Source organism: Ambystoma mexicanum, chromosome 11 (genome assembly GCF_040938575.1).
Source record: "Ambystoma mexicanum isolate Mex_15411 chromosome 11, UKY_AmexF1_1, whole genome shotgun sequence".
Taxonomy (NCBI): Eukaryota; Metazoa; Chordata; class Amphibia; order Caudata; family Ambystomatidae; genus Ambystoma; species Ambystoma mexicanum.
The window spans coordinates 1,051,220,834-1,051,247,006 of record NC_090934.1 but is presented as its reverse complement, the minus strand read 5'-3'; the positions used below and the strand labels follow the sequence as shown (position 1 = coordinate 1,051,247,006).

At 44.8% G+C, this 26,173-nt stretch overlaps 1 protein-coding gene across 2 annotated transcripts in view; it reads left to right on the top strand.

The window, feature by feature from the left end:
* DET1 (DET1 partner of COP1 E3 ubiquitin ligase) overlaps positions 1-26,173 on the top strand; it is a 455,614-nt gene that overhangs the window by 284,224 nt on the left and 145,217 nt on the right. For both annotated transcript variants that reach the window (XM_069624291.1, XM_069624292.1), the window contains one exon: positions 6,559-6,749. In XM_069624291.1, the coding sequence (XP_069480392.1) occupies positions 6,559-6,749 (191 nt within the window). The remainder of the gene's footprint in view (positions 1-6,558; positions 6,750-26,173) is intronic.

The following is a 26,173-nucleotide window of genomic DNA, read 5'->3' as shown; positions in this document are numbered from 1 at the left end:
ATTCTTATTAATGTTGGTATTTGGCATTTGTATGTTTTACAGGATAACACCTAATGCACCTTGGTTTTTTGTTTAATTTGGAGAGGTACAATTAAAGGGAATAGAATGGGTATGAAGAATTTCCTTGTACATCATGCAATGCTCATGTGGGAGGAGTGGTTTTTGATATATTCTTTAAAAGCTATTGTTGTATATTGAATTCAATTTGTTTTATTGCCTTGTCATTTTGAAAGCATTGAGTGCAGGTTTTGGAGTCATTCTTGTCCTCTGCATGCAAAATGTAGTTTTAAGTCAAACCAGACCTTATGTTGGAGGGTTTCTGGGTCATCGCAGTTGAGGATTGGTGATGTGTGAAAGATAGCCAGATCAAGTTTTATGGCTTATGTATGGATCTGTCTAGGCCAGCACAACCTGTTTTTTTTTTTTTAATATGATAGCTATACAGAGTGCTCAACGAATGGTTTGTCCTTCCCCTGATTTCTTACACATGACCTGTGTTTGGAAAACCTCATGCGCATCTGGTGCATTGTCTTGCCGACGTAAATCGAGTCACATGGGCATAGTATGAGATACACTGCTTTTTTAGTGAGACAGTTAGTGTGGTCCCTTAGGGTCCATTTAATTCTTACATATTCAAAAATATCTGTGTTTCTGTATCGGGACATGCTGCACAAAGGCCACACTTAGAGTGGCCTGTCACAGGGGGGAGCCCCCATTGGTTCAGTACTGAAGGCTTATCATGATGTGTCTCCAGGTAGGTATCTACCAGCTTTTGTCGCAAAATACAGTTCCTTTTGAAGGCAAAAAGAGGCTTTTTGTCCAGGCATGTTTTTGTAAGTCGTTTCTGAGATCCTACTGTGAAGGTCTCATGTGGTTCCAAGACCACTACAGGGTCTGTGAGAACCAGAGGGACAGTTTTGCTCGACACACACAAGCCCCCTGCAAATAATAGCCGGAGTTGAGTGTGAAAGTACACAACAGATTGAGCTACGGTTGTGCTGCATAAATGTGTATATGCCATAAACAAGAAATAGAGGTTGGTTGGTAATCAGTTTGTTTGTTTAATTGCTTTTAGGTGACCGAGAACTATATAACCTGTGAAAAACACCTATCACCTACGGTTTGGCAAAAACAGAAAGATTTCACTACTGTTCTGTATATTCCATTTTGTCCTGAAGAAGGTCCGGATAACTAGGGGCAATAATTGTGCCACCGGAGGACCGAAACATATGTAGACAGGGGCCACCAGTATAGAAAGGTGGCCTGAGGAAAGTGCACCTAATTGCAAAAGAAAATATAGGGCCAAAATCAACATTTGTTGTGAACAAAACTATTAGTGTGTAGTACACTGGTGATATGTACTATCAAAATGTGGATAACATGGGAATATGAGATGGTATGAAAGTGTATGAAAGGTGGTTATGAAAGGTGTGGGCCGAACCGGTTGGACAAATATAGTTTCTATGGTTGTTTTAGATCCTACAAGTGTATACTGAAATTAAAAAGAATATATATTTTGTCCTTAGACCCAGATTTCAGGTGGAGTTTATTTCATTTTATTATACTTATTCAACCTCATTGCTCCCAACTCATGGGGAGGCCAGGCATACTATGTGCCAATCAGATGCTATGTGCCAAACGTTGCATTGCAAGGTCTGGCGAAAGCAAGTAGCTCCCTCAGATATACAGTTGTATTATCAGTCCGGGAGACCCTCAATATGGATAAGATAACAGTAGTATTACATGGAGACACAAAACGATTCAGAAAAACTTGTTCACCCTTCTTATACTATGCCCTTAAAAGGCCAAACCGATTATACATCCCTAAAAGACTAAAACAGTTTGATATGATACCAGAGGAGGAGGTTAAGGAGGTAATCAGGATAGTGTGGATGTGATGAGATATATTGATTAGACCTGTCAGGAGAGGGGTGGGGTCAGGGGAAATTATGTGTAGCCGTATGGTTTAATACAGTAAAATGTTATGTTTTCTAGTTGGCGTCGGGAAGGGTAGCGTATGTCTCAACCTCATGACGTTGCAATCGAAGTTACTATTTTTGTTTCCTGAAAATGTTTGTGATATGTAAGTGAGCTTACCCGAATAAAGATCTGGTGCCATGTTGGGGCCTCCTTCAGCATTATGTGTCATAGTATGTACAATCTCTTTTTGTTTTTGTATTAATGGGCAATCTACTGGAGACTTAAGTTATCGGTCTGGTGACTCTCCTTACACTAGTCCTTGAGAGAGGAGGAATCGAGCTATTGAAAGAAATAGCAATGCTTTCGTTTTCACATGGTGATGTGATGTTCTTGGATCTTGGCTGTGTTATTTCCACAGGAAGATCGATAGGGCCTGCTGCTAGTCTGGGACATTTTAAGGTTCTGTCTAGGAAAATGTCCTTTGGGGTTCGGAAGTAGTAGCTGACCCGCAGGTAAATACCATATTGTTCATGGCTGTAGAAGCCCCATTTCATTGTATTTGAAAGGTGTTTTTCTTTCAGTTGTGCTGCAGCCTCTAACTGATTTCATCTTGTGCGTTGCCAGCCTACAAAACACAGGCTTAGATTGTTAGTTTTAGCCTTCATTCCTTGTTCTGTGATTGGATGGGTATGGACATCATGGTGCTAATAGACAATCATCCCGAACAGAGTTTCGGCAAACTAAGTGACCCTCATGGAGAAAGTCACCCCAACGTGCTGGAGGGAAGCGGCCACCTGGCTGCTCAGCCCAGTGGCTCTCGGGAGGTAACTGGCATTTAACGAGGTCTGTCGAACTGAAGGAAGGATGTGATGGTACCATAGGAGACTGGGCAGGCTGCACAGTCAAAACTTCCGATGGATGATTGAGTATTGGATGATGGCTCAACCAGCTGCTGCAAGGAAGGCTGATATGCCAACTGATCCTTCCTAGTCACTGTTTCAAGCTGGTAGACCACGAGAACTGTTAATGGGCCTCATTACGACCCTGGGGTTAACCATGGTGCTATTAGCGCCATGGTTGACGCCGGTATTTTACCAACTCCGCCATGGTGAATGGCGGAATTACCGCCCCATTCCAAGGTTGGTGGGGCGGTAATTCCCCATTCATCATTGGCCCTTCCCCATTCCCATTTTTGCCCCCATAGGGCTCAATGGGAATAGGGAAGGCGGTAATTACGGTACCGCAAATTGCGGTACCGTAATTACCTCGAAAGTCCCTTTCGAGGTAATTACTGGTAAAACCAGACGTTAAGGTCGGGACCCGCAAAGGGACCTCGTAATTAGGCGGTAAGGGTTTAAAGGCGCCAACACCTTTTACGGTGCCGTTAACTCCTTACGCCTGGGTCGTAATGAGGCCCAATGTGTCAACACAAAACAGCAGTTTAATTCTCAGCAGATGAACAGGACAAAGTCTATTGGTAGATGTTTCTTGCAAGAAATCAGATCTGGTCCCATCCTCACTCCGAAACCCAACCAACCTCCTCCACCGCCCCAGCTCTGCTCCCCTTATAGCACTTAAGGTAATTGACCCCTTCTGGCTTGCAGTATCCGCCTAATGTATAACAAATATAGCTCACTGTATTGTCACAAGTGTCCATCCTCTATTTCCATGGCTCTCCAGTATCACGTGGCCATCGAGTTCCGAGTCATGATGATGAGTTTGAGCCTTCTGTTTTCATCCTCCTTAGATGAGGGGCTAAGGTCCCCCACCCCATAACTCGCATCATGTCCCCTACGTGGAGTTCATCGTCTTTTCTAGTTTAAACTGGTAAAATCCACATCATGGCAGGCCGATGGCCTTCACCCAGCAAACCCATGCTTGTCAAAGTCCAGAGCTCATTGGCTTCTGGGGCGCACTTGTCTAGTTCTTATTATCACACACAAACTTTACCTTCAGCAAACTGAATGGGAAACACCGAGGCTAGTGACATGTGGGCGTGGTGAAGGGTTATATGTGATATTTATGCATTTTAAAGGCCAAACACAAAAAATAGCTTTTTTTGTTGTTTTTTTTGCCGATTTTGGCTGGCCTTTAAAATGTGGAAATATGAGATTCTGATCACCCCCCACCTCCCGGGAAGACGATCCCCCCCCCCACTCTCTCCTTCTGGATTTATTGAAAATAGGAGGGGTTTATCCCCAAAACCACCCTTTCATCACCCCACACCCCTCCCAGCCCAACACATTCCTCCACTCCAACATATTCTCGCAAACACACATCCATACACACAGACACATACAGACACACCCTAAATACACTTACCTTGTGCCCACGTCTTCCCTCTTCGGGCCGCACCAGTCAACCCCTGCGCGCACTCGTGTGCAGCAGGGGCATGACAGTTAGATTTAGAAAGACCGCTCAGCGCGGTCATAGACCGGTCTTTCTAAATCAGTCTTTTTTCTATTTGATGGGTAAAGAACGTTTTATAGGTTGCATGTCACTTGGCCAACAGAAATTACTCTGTGGTACTTTACCACAAAGTAATTACTTTGTAATTGTTTTCTTTTTTCTATTTTTTTTTATTACATTTTGCGGCATGGTAGGCCCCCCCCCATGCCCACCTTCTCCTTCATTACTGCCCTCACCCCAAATCCTCCCCACCCCTTTTTGACCACCTACCCACAAATACCTACATTTGTCAATGAATTGTCGAGGTAATTACTTGTGGTTAATTACCATGAAGTAATTACTATCTGCAAAACAGTATACCGTTTTCTATTAATAGAAATGTGATACAGTTCCCGTTATTGTCATCAACATCTGATCGCATCCCACCATGACATACTCTGTTTGTTATAACTACTAGGGTGGGAGTTAGGGGGGTCTGCACATTCACAACCCTGCCCAATAGTTTGTCTTAGATGACTTGCACGTTGCTTTGGTGCAATCCTCAACCCTTCAGAGAGGCGTGGGACCTAACAAGATGTCCACTTCAGCAGAAATACTGGAACCAGGAAACAACAATGATGTAAATGGCCTAAGATGGTACAGTTTCCCATCTCAGAAGAAGCTTTTCTGGTATTCCTAATCATCTTAGTTTAGATGAGGATTCTGGGCATTCATTTGTTGCTTGGCAAAAGGGGTCCTGTGATCCCAAGAAGATGAAAGTTGGTTATTTTGCAGCTGTTTTCCCCAAAACTTGTACCTTCGGTTCCGATTGTTGCAGTACTCCAGGTTTGTGTTACTAGTCAATCGTGTAAGTGCAATACAATAAAGTGGTATTTTTGAATATATTGACTATTTAAAATCATCCCAAACCAGAGTCTGCTGCTAACATTTTTCACATAACCCTATTCTTAAGGGATTTGCTGAGTTATGCAGTGTATCTTAGTAAATGAACTGTTGATAGCGAACCTTTCCCTCACAGGGTACAACAAAAGCACATCCCCATACTTATTATTAGATAATTGCACTCTTAAGTCAGGAACACTGGTTCAAGGCCAAAATTGTGTGTTGCAGTTCTGCAAATGGACTCTTTTAGGCCACCCGTTTTGCAGTTAATGCTCTAATGTTTCTTCCCTTGACTGAGCAAATAATGGGTTAGAACATGACTCAGACTCACCCTACCCCACTTCAATACATGGTATGCAGACAAGGATTATGCAAAATTGAATGGGAAAGTTCAAACACAATTTAGATTTTCATTTATATTGAGTAGTGTAGTCAGAATGCAAAGTGCGTACCAAAACGTTCGTACTAATGTTATTAGAATTCCCTTTGCATTTATGTGGCATACCAGTGTATGGGGTTCAGGTCATTTTCACCTTTTCATTTTTTGTTGTTGGTATGGAAACACAGAGAACTTGGCTAGGTGATTTCAGTGTCCACGTGTCAGCGAACACCATATCTTCGTATCTGCAGTGTGCCGAGTGTAAAGATTTTGGGTCCAGCAGAAATTGTGTTAGCTGCCTAAACCTTGCAAGCATACTTCTTCAGTGAGAAGTACGCTGGCAAGTTTGGCGATCACAGTAAGACGGTAGAGGTTTTGGAGACACATGAACATACAGTTTGAGAAGAAAGGTGCATAAATGGGATTCAATCGAGCAGAGAATTTACAAAGACAAAAAGGCAAGGAAATTTGGAAAACCTTATGCGAGAGGCTCTAGGCATAGATACTGAAGCTGCTCACCTTGCAATGCAGTTAACAGTAAAAATGGCACTAACTAGGTGGTCCTATAACATTTGTCTTTCTTTAAATATGCCTCTGGCAAAAAAAGACAGTTGCCAGCTAATAATTTGATATGTGGTTTGAAATGCAATAGTGAACTTTTAGAATAAGAAACTGTATTGAATGCCTGCTTTCCTTTTATCAAACTATTTAATGTAACCAAGTTGAAATGATTTTTCCTTGTGTAAGCTGTATGTTTGCAACTGAGGATCAAGTTCAACTCTAGACAGTATTTAGAGGGTATTTTATGATAGCTCGGAGCTCTATCTTTCAAATCCGAACCTTGAAAAACGTAGTGACCGTCTTGGTTACGATTTTGTATTTTACCAGTTGGCATGAATGCCATTTTTTTGCATTGGCCAACTTGTCCTCAAGGGGAAATAACTCATGATTTTTGTTTTCTTTTGTAGCCGTCCTTCTTCGTTGTGTACAACATGGTGACAACAGAGGTTATTGCTGTGTTTGAAAACACATCTGATGAGTTGCTTGAACTTTTTGAGAACTTTTGTGACCTCTTTAGGAATGCCACTCTGCACAGTGAGGCTGTACAATTCCCATGCTCCGCTTCAAGTAACAATTTCGCTAGGCAAATTCAGCGACGGTGAGTAATTCCATAATTATTTTGTTTTATTTAAAGTGAACGTTAGTAGGAGATCACATACAAATGGGTGCAGAAGTTGAGTGCTAAAACACTATGCTTATTTTGCGTGGTTGTTACATAATTAGAAATGCACTACAGGCTTTTCACTGGTACCTTGGTGAAGAAATGTATTATTGGGTCCTGAGATTGTCCGTGCCTAAAGCGAAAGGGTAGTGACATTTTGCAGTGTGTGTCCTGCCACTTGCCAAACAATACACCACACAGCACTGAGGGGCCAGCGCTGTATCTTTCGCTAGTGACCAACAATCAACAGAGGATGTTTCTTAGCAAGGCCAGGCTTAACATCTTTCCTTTGAAGGCAGTGGCATATAAATGGGTGAAGGATCACATAGAGGAAATTAATAAAAGTTATCTCTGGGGTCCAATGTTGTCTTATTCTGCAATGGATATGCAAATATTAGGAAACCTCTTGTATTAGGAATTCTAACAGAAAGTGGTCTAAGGCACTTTCGACCTGTGTTGATGATCTACTGAATTCAACAGAGGTGAGGGTGATTTTCACCTTTGCAAGCTAAATGAGGAGAACATGGTCAAGGAGAACTAAATGTAATGGCTGTAATGGCATGCCAGGTGGGGTTTTATACAGATTTTATCATTTCAATGTTCTAAAAGTTTACATGTACTTCATTGAGCCTAATTAACATGCACTTTTAATTGACTTGCCTCCTTATGAGAGGGATATTATTATATAATAAACTAATTTTAGTTAAGTTTGATTATATAGTTCTTTGTTTATACATTACAGCCAGCTCAGTGATCATATGTTCTGGATTAAAGGTGTAATTTCTTATATGTAAACAACTGTGTGTTACATTATTTTAATGTGTATTTAATCCAAAATAAATTTGCATTGATTGTCAACCATGGTAGCTCAGTACATGAAAAGATGCATGCCACTTCTAAGCTTTTGTGACCTAAATGCATTAAAATAAACTCTAGAATGAGTTACTGTTGCTGTCTGTGTCTACAGATAACTGTAAAGAAAATTCTGCTTCATTTTTAGAAAGAGATTATGTATTTATCACATTTTAGACATATGCATTAAAAAAATATATATTGTTTTTTATTTTTTGCAGTTCTTTTAATGGCACCCCCCCTCCCAGATTTTAAGTTTTATTTTAGGATTTGAGTTTTGGTCAATAAGTACTCTTTGTAAGGCATTATTATGGAATGCTGAGGTGCAATGCAAATTTGTGGCATTTAATTTTCTATATTTTTTACTGTGTTTGTTTGTAATAAACATTTCACTAACATCTTCTGTAAATATGATTGAGAAACTACCATAAGTGTTTAGTAACATGATGCAGTGCTCCCCTAATGCGGAGTACAATTCTAATTTGTTTTGTTTCAATATGAGCTCTAGCTACTTCTAATAGGACACCTCTGCTGCATGGGTCGTCTGGTGGTTGTAACACAAAAAAGCAACCACTATTAAGAGCTAAAAAATGAAATCCAGATCACGCGCTGTGGTTCAAAAAAAGGTTTTATATGATTGTCTCCGCACAAATCTACAGCACTCTCAAAAACTGTTGTTTCAACAGATATTGATAATAATCACATAAATTCCATATGAAATTAATCACTAGTAAAAAAGACCCTACTATTAGCTTAAAAAATTGAAACACTTCACCAAAGACAGATCTCTAATCACAAAACTTCACAGAAACCTAAATTAACTCATTAGCAAGCTTGTGCTAATGTTTCGCCCGTTTTACGGCTTTCTCCAAGCAGGGTTCTTTAACAATAGTTCTATACCAATAATTCATAATCCATTCCAATTACGATTCTAAACACTGTTATTTTGTTTCTACACATACACTATCAAGCAAGTTGTAACATCCTAGTTACACACACTTCTAAATTGTCTGCCCTATTCATATTCTTTAGAAATATATTCTGAAAAAGAGAGAGAGATATGGCAATGAGTAGTTATAAGAGACATCCAACAGAGACGTGCCTGAACACATGTACCTAGTCCCTTTTTGAAAAGTCATTCTTAAATTTCAAATATCCCATCACATTTGTCCATATCAGATTACATTCCTGCATAAGCATTGCTCCTATCCTCAAGCCTTGTTGTTTACTTAGGATTCGGATCCCACACCACTGGTCCACAACTCCAATGGCCACTGTCAAAACATATTTTGTTTTTATTTTAGGAACATTATTACCACTTATTCCCTTTTGATTCTAGCTCAGCTGGTAAACCAAGCCGATGGTTGATATTATTTACCCTTCTTACCTCACTACTTGTATTCGTAAATAACACATGTATCCCGGTCAATCCACTGACATCCGACAGTTAAAGTCCATTGACCTGTGATATAACAAAGAATCATTATCTAATGGTGTTCATTTGCCACAATGCTATTCATTTAGAGTTTCTATACCTGTAGTATTTCATTTCTTTAGTAAGTGGTAATCGCCACCATCTTTGATATAGCAGTGGTCAAAGGACTTTAATTGACTGTCCGGATGTCAGTGGATTGGCTGGGATACACGTGTTATTTACGAATACAATTAGTGAAATAAGAAGGGTAAATAAAATCAACCATCGACTTGGTTTACCAGCTGAGTTAGCATCAAAAGGGAAGAAGGGGTAATAATGTTCTGAAAATAAAAATGAAATATCTTTTGAGAGTGGCTATTGGAGTTGTGGACCAGTGGTGTGGGACCCGCAATCCAACAAGGCTCGAGGATAGGAGCAATGCGTATGCAGGAATGTAATATGATATGGACAAATGTGATGGGATATAGTTTTTGAAATTTAAGAATGAATTTGCAAAAAGGGACTAGGTAAATGTGTTCAGGCAGGTCTCTGTTGGATGTCTCTTATTGCCATATCTCTTTTTTTCAGAATATATTTCTAAAGAACATGAATGAATAGGGAAGAACATTTAAAAATGTTTGTAACTAGGATGTTAAAACTTGCTTGATAGTATATGTACAGGAACAAAACAGTGTTGAGAATCGTAATTGGAATTGATTATGAAATATTGTTCAAGAATTATTGTTAAAGAACCCTACCTGGAGAAAGCCCTAAAATGGGCAAAACATTAGCACGATCTTGCTAATGAGTTAATGTTGGTTTTTGTGAAGTTTTGTGATTAGGGATCAATCTTAGTTGAAGTGTTTCAGATTTTTTAGCTAATATGAGGGTCTTTTTTACTAGTTATACATTTTTGATGGAATTTATGTGATTATCAATATCTGTTGTAACAGTGGTTTTTGAGAGTGGTGTTGATTTGTGTGGAGACAATCCTATAAAACTTTTTTTTTTATTTTAACCACAGGGCATGGTAGTATCTGGATTTAATTTTTTAGATCTTTTGTAAATATCCATATACATCCATAGTTAAGTAATAAGACAACACATTCATTCCTAATTGATACTTTTATAAGACAACAAACCAATAGAAAAATAAAACCGTGGAAGCATGAAACCATAGCAGTTGTTCCTAAACTTTAATCGATATCCATTCTTATTGTATTTCGGTCATAATGTATCGAAATTCTTTCCCACATCTTTACCACTGCTAAGATCAATGTCTGTTTTCCTAACATCTCAACTTCATTCACGAACATCCATCCGATGAAACAAGTGTCAGCTGCGGCCGTCCAATCTAACTTCACCCCCCCCTTCTTCACTGCAGACTCTACCTCTGACTGCACTCTCACCAACCTCCATCTTGCCATCACTGACACTCTTGACATTCTTGCACAAGTCATGGAAGATACCTCTAAGTGCAACACCTGGTACGACTCTGAATTTGCATCCCTTAAGCGCAAGTGCAGAGCTGCGGAACGGAAGTGGCAGGACCTTGCACTCACCCTCTGACAAACTGGCCTGTCGCCTGCTCCACAGGCAATACCCACACTCTGTCTGCTCCAAGAAAGGGCCCACATCCAGGCTTGCGTTTCTGGTGCATCCAACAACATGGCACAACTCTTTAAAATCTGCAAGGAACTAGCCTACCCTTCAGCAGTATCCACCTCACCTCTTCCCTTCTAGGCACTCTGCATTGCACTGACCACACACTTAACTGCAAAAACTCAGGACATCCTAAGCACCCTCGCTTCCCTTGCCCCTCCCTCCTGCCACCTATGGCGTCCCATCTCCCCTCTGACTTTCTCTCCTCCTTCTCTCCTATCGCATCCAACAAGGTTGCTAGAGTAGTCCGCTCTGTGAAGATCTCTGACAAACGGGTCTCACCCTGTTCTTCCAGAAATATTAAGGACAGCATTGTCTCTCTTGCCCCTTGTTAGACAGAATTCTCAAGAATGTGCTAATTTCCCTTACCCTTTGAGACCCCCAGCAACTTTGCTGGATTTCTAGGATTTGATGTTTTACCTTGAAAGAGTATGAGCCTTTTTTCCCCACTCTTTCATATATTTTGATCTGTGTTTTACTTTTGTGTTCTTTGGATATGGAGTTTTAAACAGCTCCATAGGCGGCATCTTTTTCTGTGTCACACAGCACCCTCAGTGCAGTGACACAGGGGTGTCTTTCAGACTCCCCAAGGTTTAAATACCTTCTCTGGGACCTTTACTAGTCTTTTGAAATGTACAGACCCAGTACATACTGTCTTCCTATAGAGTGCTGGAGGGGTTGCCTAGCGTCCCCTGAGTCTAAACACTCATGTAACAGTCAAATGTTACCCTTTCCCACTTGAAATGGCTGGTGGCAGTGGTTTTAACAAACTACCATGATGTTTCCCGACAGCGAACACCGGTACCTAAAAAACGGGTCAGCCATGTTTTCCAATATGGCACCGCAGACCTATCTGTAAAAACAGACTGGAAAGGTCCTTCTTGTGTTTGTCTCTGCGCGCCAAACCAGGTTTGGTGCCTTTGTTCGTTGGCCTTTGGCAGGCTTCAGTGCTGAAGCCCTCCTCTGGCGCCTGAGTGTCTGGGGTGGACAGGATGTGAGGGAGGTGCCCGAAACTCCCTGTGCTTAGTCTCCTAGGAGACCTGAATGCACTCTGGCGTGATTGGCCGGCTGGCTGTCCAGCAAGGACAGTCACCCTGCTGTGTGAGTGACAACCAGGCTGGAATGCATGGGGGAAAACTGTTTAAAAGCAGGTCTCTGGGACTTGGAAAGCAGAGTCAACCACTGGAACGAAAGAAACGAAGACAAGCTTAAGGAAGACCTGCTGCAATTCCTGGTTCACCGGTGAAGACCTGCTGCAGGTCCGAATTTGCTGAAACTCCATCAACAGAGAAGCCCTTCAATGTTAACTTCTTCCCTTGAGTTTGGTGGGAACAACCAACTTGTAAACCGCCTGGACACCGTCCCCATACTGGTCGAATTTTCTCCAGAGTGCTGTTGAAAACCAGATAGCCAGTGGGAAGGATACCAGTTTGTGGTCTCTAAGGCACTCGCACCTTAAACTGACGTTTTGCCAAGCTTGTGGCCTCTTCCCTGGGCAGTGCAGGAAGCTCCCGGTGGCCTCCTCCTTGTCCCCATGACTGAAGCTCAGGAACAGCGAGATATGCAGGGACAACTGCCTCGGCTACAGCTTATCTTCACTTACAAGGTACTGTGCAAGTGTGGTGCAGAACTCTGTTCGGCCGCGGTGAAAGTTTGTGAAACTTTCCCGACTTTGAAGGCTTGTCCTTCCCTAAACAAACATCTAACTTTTCATCTGACCAAATTCTTCTAAGATCCGTGGCAAAGACTTAACCATTTACTACCAGAACTGTGCTATCCTATTCAAGACGCTGAACCATTGACTTTGGTCCAGGCCTATTGAATTGCTGGTTGTAGTGAACTGAAACCGTTTGCCCTGCCTATGAAAGTATTTGTGCTGTTGATTCTCATAACCTTGTCCTTTTACCCCTTTTTAAAGTAACTGAAGTGCCATTTTTCTCCCTTTTCAGGGGAGCTGGACCTGGTCAGAAACTGATTGGTTGAGTATTATAGTGTATTAGATTGTGATATTGAGCTGCTCTTACTAGTGCACTGTTTTCCAAATGACTGTGTAAATAATTGTATATTCTTTTACCAAGAAACCTTGAGCAAGTGTTTGTTTGGATCACTGTGATTGCTAGTCCTTTGTGTAACATATTTTACTGCTCACTTTACTCTTGAGATAAACCTGGCTGCTCAGCCACTGCTACCACATTACTGTGTAGTACAGGCTTGTACCAAAGGTGAAATTGTACTGACACTTGTAGTCTTAATTGTGTGTAGTGTCCCCAAAGGGTACTGCATATGATTCTGCCTAACACCCCTGCACTTGCTGATTTCTGCAATCACTCTTTTGCTACTGGGTCTTTCCCCTCTTCCCTCAAGCCCTCTCGTGTGCATCCTCCCTTCCCCCCTTGAAAACACATTCTGCAAACCTGTCTTGTCCGACTAACTCCCGCCCCATATCTACCAGCCCCTTCCTTGGAAAACTCTTGGATAAGCTGGTCTTCCCCCAACTGACCCAGCATACTGAGCTTGTTGGTTAGCTACACAACCATCAATCTAAATTCTGAGCATCCAGAGGCATGGAAACTGCTCTTCTAAACACCCGTGAAGAACTGCTCGCATCTCTTGTTTCTAACTCTCCTGCCATTCTCATTCTACTTGATCTCTCCTCTGCATTTGACAGTCAACTACTCCATCCTCCTAAAACGGCTCCACAATACCCCAGGTATCTTGGAGCGGGCACTGGACTGGCTGACCTCCTTCCTTAATGTCGTCCTTCCCAGGTTATCCTGGGCTCTTCATCCTCTCCCACCTCTAGCCCTGCCTGTGGCATCCCCCAGGGCTCAAACCTTTCTCTCTGGCTCCTTAACATCTATCTTGCTCCGCTCGCCTACAAAATTTCCACCTACTTCCATTACTTCCAGTGTTATGCAGATGACACTTGACTCTTCTTCAAACTTCCCTCTGACCCTCTTCTTACTTCCTCTATCATTCCTGACTGCCTATCTGCTATCCAGTCCTCGTGTGCCTCAAAGATCTCTGCCTCAATGCCAGAAAAACTGATATTCTTCCCATTGGGACTCCTGCTCCCTCTTTCTTCCCCTTACTCTGGGCCCCTCTATGGGTTCTCCCACTTCTCCTTCATCTGAAGACAAAAACCTTGGAGTCATCTTCGACTCCTCTCTTTCCTTCCTCCTTCACATCCAGGACCTTGCCAAGAAGGCCCACTTTCAAATCCACCTCTTCAAAGGAATCCTTCCTTTCCCAGAAGCTCAATGTCTCTAGAGGTTTGGTACACTCTCGGCTTGATTACTGCAATAACCTTTTCCTTAATCTACCCACTTTCTCTCTACGTCCCCTCCAGCTAATCCGGAATAGGCTGCAAGACTTATCCTTGGCCTCAGCGCTGGGTCTGCATCTCTCCAGCTCTAAAAACTCTACACTGGCTCCTGGTTGGTGCAAGGATAACATTGAAATCCCTCTGCATGATCCATAAGACTGTCTGGGGCCGGGGACCACACAATCTACAACTGGCTCTCACTAAATACACTCCCTCCAGATCTTTACGTTCCTCAGGCACCAACTCTCTGTGTGCCAAGCGATCTGTTAAACAACAAGCTGGTAGCCGGTCAGTTTCCCCGGCTGGCTCCCTCCTATGGAACAGCCACCCCCTTCCTCTTGAGCCCGATATCCTCAAATTTCCGGAAGCTCCTCAAGACTTTACTTTTCACCTCCTCCTGCCCCCTCCCCATACCGTGCTAAACACCACAGTTGCTGAGATTGGTGACCAAAGCCCTTGTGTCCACCTGGGTCCTCGCCTCCCACCCCAATAACCTTGAGCCGCTGCCCACTCCCAGCACTTGCCTTTGGGCACCCACTGGCCGGGCTATCCTAGGCCTGCACTTATTTATTGGCAGTTGACCATTCTTACCTAGTGATCTCTGCCAGTCACTTAACAGTTGCTTGCAACTTAACACATAACATAACAGGCGTACTTCAGTGTTTCACACTCTGAAACACTTGTGTATGAGTGCAATACAAATAAAATATCATATATTTGTAAAGCACACGTTCACCTCTGAAGGGGCATCTTGGCGTTAACAGATGTTTATTTTTATCCAACTTAATGGTACTCATTTTATCGACCTCGGAAGGATAAAGGGATGAATGGACCTGCCGGGGTTCGAACCTTTGACCAGGAGATCAAACACAGGCCCCTTTAGTGGATGCATTAGTCCACTGAGCCCCAGGCGCTCTGGCGGATCTGCAAGGGAGAAGGCGGGATGATTTAGTAGGGTGAAGAGGGAGTAGGATAGTGAGAGGAGTGGTGTTCTGTTGGCAGCTTCAACTCGGTATACACAGGGTGCTGAGCTTTGGTGCGAGTATTGGAGCGATGTCAGATCTCGTGTGCTGTTGGTGCAGTATGGTGAAGTGAATGCAGCTTGAGGTGCAAGAGGTGGTTGTGTTAGTTTGTGAGTGATTTAAGTATTTAGAAAAGTGAGCTTTTTGGTTAGTGGGTTGTATGTTATGCAGCTGATCATCATAGTGTGTCTGGATGCCTTGATTTCAGGGTCCTGCTTGGTGAGAAACAGCTAGGTATGTGAATCCCATTAGTAAGTGCAGTCCTAAAGCACAGCTAGATTAGTGGGTCCGTCCTGTATGGGAGAAGGGGCTACGCCTGGCAGAGGTTTAGGTTTTGGTATGACGCGCTCGCTGTTCTAATCTAGCAAGCTCTGTATAGTGTTTTAATTCTGATGGAGTAAGTATTGTGGGGTTGGGTGTCTACTCTCCTCTATGGGTGTTGGAGCAGGTGTTGTGGTCTCCTCTTACAATACTGTCTATCTGAATGTGTCTGCTGGAAGTTTGGAAATGGTACACGCCTGAAGGCTGTGGATGAGTCGTTTAAGTGCTTTCGTCTCGGTCTGAGTATGTGATCAGTCTTTAGTGTCCTCCTTTTGTGGCTTTGTCTCATAATGTCTTATGGTTTGTCGTGGGGTCCGTTCTTTGGGTTCTGTGCATGTTCGTTTTTGGGAGTGACCGAGGTCGGTTTCTATTCATCGTTGTTCAGCGGAGTGGGCATTCGTGTGCGTTGGTGTTGTAGTTATGCTGTGAAAAGCCAGGATTTGAGGAGTTTCCTGAATACTAGGTAGTTTGTTGTGTTCCGTATATTCTTTGGTAGGTCATTCCAGGTTTTCGTGCCTGGAGAGAGAAAGAGGATCCTCAGAGTTTTCTTCTGTTGTAGGGTTTTCATTCCAGGCAGATGTCGGTGCTTGATCTGCGTTCTTGTCGGCTGGTGTAGGCCTAGTCTATCTCTCAGCAATTCTGCGCCTTGTTTGTGTACTGCTCTGTGCGTGATGCACATTGATTTGAACTATATTCACTGTTTTATTGGTAGCCAATGTAGTATTGTTAGCAGGGGTGTGATGTGTTCTCTTCTGGGTAGCATGAGGAGGAGTCTGGCTGCTGCATTTTGTATGCATTGTAGTTTTTTAGAAGTCGTTCAGGCATGCCCAGGTATAGGCTATTGGCGTAATCTACTCTGGACATGATCAGAGCGATGATGTAAGTATTTTGTTGGCGAATGACAGGAACTGTAGGATCCTTTTTGCCGCTCCCAGGAGAAAGAAACATTTCTTGAGTAGAGCTTTTACTTGTGGCTCTAGAGTGAGGTTGTTGTCCATCAGGACCCCTAGGTTTTTTACAATTGATGATGGCGCTGTAGTGGTGCCAAGCTCGCTTGGCCAGGTGATGTAGTTGAGGTCTCCTCCGTTTTTTGTAACAATCATTATCTCTGTTTTACCTGGGTTGATTTTGAGGTGGTTGCAGTTCATCCAGTTGAATATATCACGAAGGCAATTCTCTAATGTGGTGTTTCCTTCTCAGGTATCTTGTATGTTGAAGATTATTTGAGTGTCGTCGGCGTAGTTGTAGCATGTGAGACCGTGTCTTTTGATGATTTTGATTAATAGGTATGTTGAAAAGAAGCAGGGAGAAAGATGATCCTTGTGGTACTCTGCACGTGGAGTCTTGGTTTGGACTTAAAAGGTTTCATCCATACGGTTTCGGTTGTGTTTGTTAGGAAGGATTTGATCCATAGTAGGGTGCCATCTGTTACTCCTAGTCCTTCTAATCTCTTTATGAAGAAGTCGTGATTGAAGGAGAATCGGGGCAGTGCTGTTGTCCGAGTCTGCATTTTTTTTAGGGCGTCCCAGATTGAGAGGAGAGCTCATTCCGTTCCTCTCAGAGGTCTGAATCCGACTTGTCTGGTCTAGTATGCAGTACACTTCTACAAATTCTTGGGCTATTTTGTAGACGTACGTTTCTAGTAGTTTGGTTATGTAAGGGATGTTGTAAACGGGTCTGTAGTTGAAGTCCTCTACGTTTCCTATTGTGTCTTTCAGTAGTGGCCTGATGTATGTCAATTTGAAGGCCTGTGGTACTTTACCTGTTGGGATTGAGTGGTTGAGGAGATTCCTGTGGTATTCCATGGGGGTTCCTTGTTTGAGAATTGATTTGTATATGTTCGGGGGGGTAGGGGTCATCTGGAGAGCCCGATTTGTTGCTTTGTTTTACCACTTTCACGAAAGTCTCTACTGATATTTCGGGGAAGCTTCATAGTTTGTTCGGATGTTCCTCATGGGTGTAGGTGGGATCTGAAGTGTGATCGCGTGGTCTGCTTTGTATGGTGTTTTGGAAGGAAGTGATTTTATTTTTGAAGTGGTCTCCTAGGACATCACATAGTTTCATCAATGGGATTGGCGTGTTGTTGCAACCTGGTGTTTTTTTTATTTCGTTTGATTTTGAAGAGCTCTTTTTGGGTGTTTGGTGCTTAGGTTGTCGTCGTGTTTCCTCTCCGCTTTTTGTATTTCCTTTTTGTATAAGCGGATCTGTTGCAGACATTTCAATTTGTTTGCAGTGCTGTTGCTCCTCAATTCAGATTCTAGTTTTTGTTTTTTTCTTTTCATGGCGCTGTGTAGTGGGGTGAACCATTTTGCCGTTATTTTCTTACTTGGGGGGTGGGGGAGAGTGAAAGGTTTTTCTTTGGCGATATCGTCTAGGGTTGTTACGATCTAGGTGTGGAGCAAGGTAACTTTTTTGTCTAGGTCAGCTTGTTCCATAGTTGTTGCTTGTGGTTTTCTGAGCTGCAGGAGCTCAGTTAGGTTGGAGTTTTTTATGGTTCTCCAATTTCTTTTCATCATGATCAGTGGTTTTTCTTGTCGCTTCTTTGTTGGAGCAGCCATTGCAATTATGAATGGAATAATGAGGTGGTTGCTCCAGAATATTTGAATTGGGGGTGCCATCGTGATGAGATCCTTGTTGGCGAGGATTGCCTCAAGTGTATGCCCTGCCGAGTGTGTTGCTCCTTTGACTAGTTGTTGTCGATACATAGCTGCTAGTTGGGCAGTTAAAGATTTTTGTGTAGTTGTGGTTTCTTCGTTGAACCAGATGTTGAAATCTCCGAGGATGATCAGATGATTGTGTTTGATGGGTAGGATGGTGATTGCTTCCGTGAAGGCGTCTACGAAGGTTGCATCGTAGGATGGTGGTCTGTATAGCAGTATGAATTTGAGGTTTGTTTTGGGGTTTACTGATAGCCGTAGTATTAAGGATTCGCATTTATCGATGTTTAGTGGATCTTCCATTTTTTTTTATTCGGTTTTTATTAACGTTTTTAAGGTTATGACATAAATAAAACAATGATACAACCAATAAGATAGATGGAAATATAATCACAACTTTTCCATCCCTCCTCCCGCTCCCTCCCACTCTCCCTCTCCCACACCATGGTTCATTGGATGATAATAACAGCAGGGTCCAACACATGATCTTAAAACACATTGCGAGCATAAGGTAGTTCTAAAAAAGGGGGCGCACAGAACGTAAGGTCCAACATGTAGGAGCAGCGTCTCTCTTCCTATCTTCCTAACAGATCCCTCCGTGCTCTGGGGTGGGTGTCCAGACGGTAATGTTTGGATCTTCCATTTTGATAGCCAGTTGCTCCTTGTGGATGATCGCTAGCCCCCCCCCCCTCTTTTGGTTTTCCTGTTTGCTTGGATGCATTTGAAGTTTTCAGGCAGGCAGTTGTTGAGGGTGATATTGTAATTGTCGTCTAGCCATGTTTCGGTTACAAATAGGATGTTGATGCCTCAGTCTGATAGGTCGTATATTTCGGTTGAATGTTTGGACATTGACCTTGCATTTATTAAGTTACAGTGGATTCTCCAGATGTGATTTTGTTTAATGGTTATTCGTTGTTCAGGCTTGTAGTTGTCTTGTCGTGGTGTTTCTGTATTGATGTTGGTTGGATATAGAACAGCGACAGCTGCTTCTTCATTGAAGCAGTCCTGTAGGTTGATAGCAGGGCTATTCAATCGTGGTGCTTCTGCTGTGATGACGATTGGTTGAGGATCAGTGATGGCTTCTTCTTCATTGAGTCGGATTGTTAGGTTAGAGGTAGGATTGTTTGTTGTCGGGGCTTTGTCGTTTTGTGTGGAATGTTGTGGAAATCGATGCTGCCACTCTGTTCCTGTGATATATGGGGTAATGGGGTTGGAATCATCCCACTCTCTTGTTGAGTGTTCCCGTCTTTTTTCTGGGTGTTTCGGGGGATTCTTTGCATGTCTCGGGGTTTCCATGTTGAGGTATCAATGTTCCGTGGTTGTCGCGAGGTAGGGTGTACGATATAAGGATTTTTCGAGGGGATTGTCTCCTCCGACGTATTCCACATCTTTGTCATTGATTACCACAGCTGTGCTGCTTCGGAAAACTTTTTCGGCATAGGCGTCCTGCTCGATGACGTCGATACGCCCCTTCGAGGACCTCCTCGGATGGTCAACGTCACTGTATGTTATATGTAGGACGCACGGCACCTGCAGCCTCAGTTCTGTTTTTTTCTGCGAATGTGTTCGCTTCGAAATCTCGGCACGCCTCGGTTCTCTTTTGTTGAATCGGTTCTTCTATTTTTATTACGAGAAAGATGTCTTCTGCTACCCCGAAGTCTAGCTTCAAGAAGTGTCGGGACTGCGGTTACAAGATGTCGCTTACGGACCCGCACGACGTCTGCCTCTTGTGCCTCGGCGAGAGCCACGCCACCGATAACTGCGACGAATGCCAGTCTTTGACGTCAAAGGCCTTGTGAGAGCGGAAGAAGAAGCCGTCAGTAGGTAGGGTTTCCAAACCCCGTAAGTCGAAATACGCTCAACTTTCGACCGACGATTCGAGGGGTGACTCTCTGTGTCGGCGAAAGTCCAGGGGGTCTCATTCTAGGAGTGGGTCCCCCCATTCCTCGGCCTCACCAGTCACCTTCCCCGTCCTCGCCAGACAGCGGGTGGCTTGTCCCATGAAACACTCATCTCCGGCTGAATGGGATGAATTCTGGCCTTCGAGTGAAGCCAGCAGGGAACGAGCTAGAGCCAACCCTCTTACGCCTTCGGGCTCGAGCGGTCGGCACGGTCCTTGGGAACTGTCGAGGTCCCGATCGGACAAGGATGATCGCCACCGTGCCCGCTTCAGATCCCGGTCCTCGAAAGCCGTCAAGGCCGTTGGAGTCTGTGAGGTCTTCGAAGAAGGCATCGACGCCGTTGGCGCCATGTCCGTCGAGTGACTGGCTTGAGGCTCCGGCTCCGAGAAAGTTGTAGGCGCCGAGGCCGATGAAGGACATGCTCAGGGCTCCGGCCTCGAAGCCGTTGTCGAAGTCATTGGCGCCTCAATCGACATCAACGCCACTCCCATAGGCGCCCTCAAAGCCTTTTGAGGAAAATGTGCCGGAGGTCCCTAGGAGAGTTGTGGAAGCTCTGAGAAAGGCGCTCAGCAAGTCTGTTCCTCCTCCCAGGGTGGACTTGTTCCAACCCTTGGAGTACATTTCAGAGGTAGAGGAAGGGTCTGATGAAGAGGGGGTTGTACCTCCTGAGGTTCCCGATGACCTGTTGTCTGGTCTGGAAGACCTTTGTCTATCTTTACATGACGCAGGTGGTCTTGATACCTCCCCGGAGGTTGAGTTGCCAGGCCTGAGCCTAGTTGTATAAACCAGGGCTCCTGGTGAGGAACCTATTCTGCCCAGGAAGGCTAATCTTAAAACAAAAAACACAGTTGAATAGGTCGGGGAATTCACTATTTTACTCTCCTTTTTCTATCACCATAACAATTACAATGACACTCCAATCATATTACCTTTTTGGTTTTTATCAGAGAAGGTGCATCACATGGATAACACAAAATATCCCATGTTTTTAATCATACAGAAAGAGAAAACACAATAAACATGAACCAAAGTTGATTCAGTAATTAGTGCATCAAAACGAGAGATGACTCCTTCACTGTCATTCTCTAGCAGACAGTGTCATACAATGAAAACATAAACATATACAGTGGCAACACAACAAGTAACAATACTCTTTCAAAAGACAGTGACAATATACTGTGGTTAAAAATACGTCTACACTGTGGTGTTTCAGTCGTCTTAAGGGCTAAATGTGCCTCATATCTGACGCGGCCTTCTTCAGGACGGGGGAGCTGTATGATATGAAGTTTCATAGAGTGCTATGGAAGTGTGCTATCACACTCAATGGCTCTGGCTTCTGCACAGTACCAGTAAAAACTTCTGATTCTTGATGTGCCCCTACCAATTGGATCAGCCTACTCCTGCATTGTGATTAGAGTTGATTTAGCCTATTCTTGCACTGAGGTAACAAAGTTGAACTAGCCTATTCCTGCATTGTGATTAAAGCCTCCACTAGGCAAAGGCCCACGGACAAGGCCTCCAACCCTCTCTGCAGCTCTGCTGCGAGGGATGACCCCAGGACCAAACGGAGGATTCCAGCACAGCCCCTGCAGCCATCGCCCTCAGCCGCAATCAACCTAATATGGGAGCCGTGTCTCGCTTCCATGGCAACCGGCCGCAACATCGAGGAAGCGGAGTCAGCTGATATGCTCATCACAGCCGTTGCAGCCTGCAGCCCCTCTCCCGCTTTAAAGGGAGAGAAGGACCGCCGCCAGGCAAAGCCGCCACTAGGAAAAGGCCCATGGACAAGGCCTCCAACCCTCTCTGCAGCTCTCCGCTGCTCAAGGGTGCAGATGGCGCCCCTACGCTCTTCTAAACCTACTCAAGGTAAGGCCAACAGCCTCAATGCCCCCATGATTTACCTCTCATGTGCGCCCACCCTGCTAGCATCTGCATGCCCTCCGTTGTACAACAGCAGGAATGTGCAACTACGGTCTTGCACCCAGCCCACCAACCCCATCAGCCTTACCCCTACCTTGGGTTACCGCAATGCCAGGTTGGCCATAAGAAGCCAGCCGACAGTGCACAGGTGCGTTGCCACCAAATGCGCCTTGAGCCCCAGGGTTTCCCCGCACTCCTCTGCCACGACACGACAGGTCATCAAGGATCGTACCAACAAACACTCCCTCTCGATCAACAACCCTACCAATAACAACTTTGTACTTCAACCCTCGCCCCTCTGTCCCACTTTACCCACCGCTAGCGCCCCCACTGCCACACTGGATTGTGTGCAGCTCACTGATGTTCCTATGCCTATTGGTCCTATTGCTGGCGCCCCCATTGATTGTGTGCAATTTACTGATGTATCTATGCCTATTGGTCCTACTGCTGCCGCCCCCATTGGTTGTGTGCAGCTCACTGATGTATCTATGCCTATTGGTCCTACTGCTGGCGCCCCCATTGATTGTGTGCAGTTCATTGATGTTTCTGTGCCCTTTGATCCTATCATTGCCGCTCCCTTGACCACACCACTTAGCTTCCGACCCTCCACCACACTCCAGCCCACCCGTCCCCTTGCCTCCCTCTACCCACACGCTTAACTGCGCCCTGCTCAATGCCCGCTCCTTACCAGCTCACGCCCTCGACATCAACGACCTGCTCATAAACTATGAGCTCGACCTCCTCATCCTTACTGAAACTTGGCTGAATGAAAGCTCAGGCCCGGCCCCATCACTGGCCATCCCACCTGGATACTCCATCTTTAGGAAAGACCGCACCTCTCAGAGAGGTGGAGGCGTTGCCCTCATCGCCAGGGACACCCTCTCCATCAGAGAAGCTGAAGGCATCCTTGACAGCAACAGCGACTACCTCCCTTTAAAAATCAATGTCTCACCCAACTGCACCATATCCATGCACATTGTCTACAGACCCCCAGGTCCGTGCATTGACTTCCATGACGCCCTTATCACTGCACTATCTCACAACATCAAAAAGACCTCACAGGTTCTACTCCTCGGTGACCTTAACCTAGGGCTGAACGACCCCAAAGACTCCCCTGCGAAACAGTTCGAGAAGGCACTCTCCAACCTAGGCTTCGCGCACTCCATTTCCCATCCCACACACATCAAAGGACGCACCCTTGACTGGATCAGCCATCACAACTGCTCCCTTCTCATCACGGCCAACGTCCTTATTCCCTGGTCCGACCATCACTACATCCAATTCAACCTCGGAACCAAAAAAGTGTCTCTCTCTTCCCCCATCACTGTGCCCCGCCACCTACGCCAGGAGCTCACGCCTTCTCACTGTCGAGAACCTAGCACCTTACCTCCTTAACCCAGCCCTTCAAGTCCCCTCTTCAAATAACCCCGATACCTTAGCTGACACCTTCAAGGATGTCATCACATCAGCTGTGGATGCCATTTCTCCCCTGACTCTCAAAAAAGCTAAGAAAGCCAAACATGCCAACTACTGGTTCTCCAAAGAACTCCTTGACCAACGTGCGCAAAAGAGGATTGCACTATCCTCCTTGAAAGCAAACCCCTCTGAAGCCATTAAACAGAAGCTCAAAACCATCTCCAAATCATGCAAGACTAACATCACTCTGGCAAAGGCTGCTTCCTTTAACGCCAGAAATTTAAGGAACTATACACCATCTTTAGGGAACTTGAAAAACCATCTGCCCCCCCCTCCTCAGTCATCAAAGTTGTCAAGTGGTGTAACAGCATTCAATCTGCCATGCTAGAGAAGCTCAACACCCTCCAAACTAAAATTAGTGGCCACCAAAAAGCCCTTGCCCACATTATAGCCAACATGTACGCCAAGCCACTCACCTAGACCACGTCATCCCCGCTGTTCGAATTCAAAAAATTACTGAGCAAAAGGTCATCACCCTGCTCAATTCTATTAAACCTTCCAACTGCAAAGGTGATGCCTGCCCTACCAGCCTCATCAAAGATTCCACACCTAGCCTAGCCCCCTTCCTTACAGCCTTTATCAACTCATCCTTCCAATCAGACCATGTCCCGTCAGGACTTAAGGAAGCATGGGTACGCCCACTCCTCAAGAAACCTAAACTCGAACCAACCGTCCTGGGGGAATTACAGGCCCATCACGACTGTACCTTTCCTGCTCAAAATCTTGGACAAAGCAGCCTACCTGCAAGTCCAAAAGTTCCTAGAGGACAACCGTCTCCTCGGCCTGCAGCAATCTGGGTTCCGCCCCCGACATGGCACTGAAATGGCCCTCCTAGACCTTAAGAACCAAATAGATGATCTCGGAGATGCAGGCAAACCTGCCCTCCTACTGCTCCTTGACCTTTCCGCAGAGTTCGATCTGGTTGACCACAATACCCTGTGTCACCACCTAGCCACCTAAGCCAACTTCTCCCCTAAAGCCTGCCAGTGGATCACTTCCTTTCTCCAAGAAAGGGCCATGAAAGTCTTTTCTGAAGTTGCCGCTGCCACCTCCAGCCTCCTCACCTGCGGTGTCCCTCAGGGATCCTGTATCGCACCCACACTCTACAACCCCTTACGAGGCCCCTGTTTAGCATGCTGGACTCCCTTGGTATCTCATATACCAACTCTGCGGACGATACACAGGTACTTATCCCACTCACGGGAGACTACCTAGCAGACGCCAACACCCTCTCCGCTATCTACTGTACCATCCAATCCTGGATGGCGGAGAATTGGCTTTGCCTCAATAGCAAAAGACCGAACTCCTCCTTATTGGCTCACCCTTCACTCTTGGAAACCTCGGAGAACAGTACGCCTCCTTCACTATTGATAACATTCTAATTAAGGTCTCAAACCATGTTAAGACACTCGGAGTCTACCTTGACTCCGACCTGTCGATGGACAGACAGGTCAATGCTATCGCTACTTCTTCAGCTTACTACTCCAAAGTCCTCAACGCAGCCAGGCCCTTCTTGGCCCGTCAAAGTTGCCTCACAATTGCCAGGGCAATAATCGGGTCAAGACTAGACTACTGTAATGCCCTTCTCGTGGGGACATCCAACAAAAACCTGGCCAAACTCCAGCTCGCCCAAAACAATGCACTGAGGGCAGCCACCGGCACCGCAAGGAGAAACCATATCTCTGAAATCAGAAGGCAAGTACACTGGCTCCCTGTCAAAGAGAGAATTGTCTTTAAAACTCTTGCCCTCACCCATAAATGCCTGCATGAACTTGCCCCCCCTGACTAATAGAATTACCAGGCACACCGCCACGAGACCTCTCAGATCCATTTATGCCAACTCTATTGTTACGCCTACCACACGGAAAGTGCGCGCTGGTGGCTCCAGCTTCCCCACCCTAGCAGCCACGCACTGGAACTCCTTGCCACCTCACCTAAGACTCATTGAGTCCCACCTAGCCTTTCGTAAGGCTATCAAAACCAGACTTTTTGCGTAAATTAAATCTGTATCCTCCACTGCTTATATGCCTGTCAATCTGCAACTAAGAGCCTTCCTGGCACCTGTCTGTAATCTTAAATCTATGTATTCTCTGTAACAGCGCCTTGATGCCTTATGGGCTGCAAGTGTGCTTAACAAATGCAAATAAATAAATAAATAAATAAACAAAGCTGATTTAGCCTATTCTTGCACTGAGGTAACAAAGTTGAACTAGCCTATTCCTGCATTGTGATTACAGAGCTGATTTAGCCTATTCTTGCACTGAGGTAACAAAGTTGAACTAGCCTATTCCTGCATTGTGATTACAAAGCTGATTTAGCCTATTCTTGCACTGAGGTAACAAAGTTGATTTAGCCTATTCCTGCATTGTGTTAACAAAGTTGAACTAGCCTAATCTTGCATTGTGATAGCTAAATTGACTCAACCTATGGGTCCCACTGTGCCTACCTGCCAGCACCTAGTTAACAAAGTTGAACTAGCCTAATCTTGCATTGTGATAGCTAAATTGACTCAACCTATGGGTCCCACTGTGCCTACCTGCCAGCACCTAGTCCACAGCGCCCTAACCTTCCTTAGCTCAACAGCCCAGACCACCTTGTACTCACAATTATGCTCCCCTGGCTCATCTTCATCATGTTCCCTTTTTTTGTCCTGAACAACAATACACCATGCAGCGGAAACAGCTACATATCATTTAGCAACAGACTTGCCAAACTCGGCTGCCCAAGACACCACCCTATCCCCTTTCCCACACCTTTCCTGCCTACCCTACCACCTTTCCCCCCTTCTGCCCACAGACATCACACTGCAAA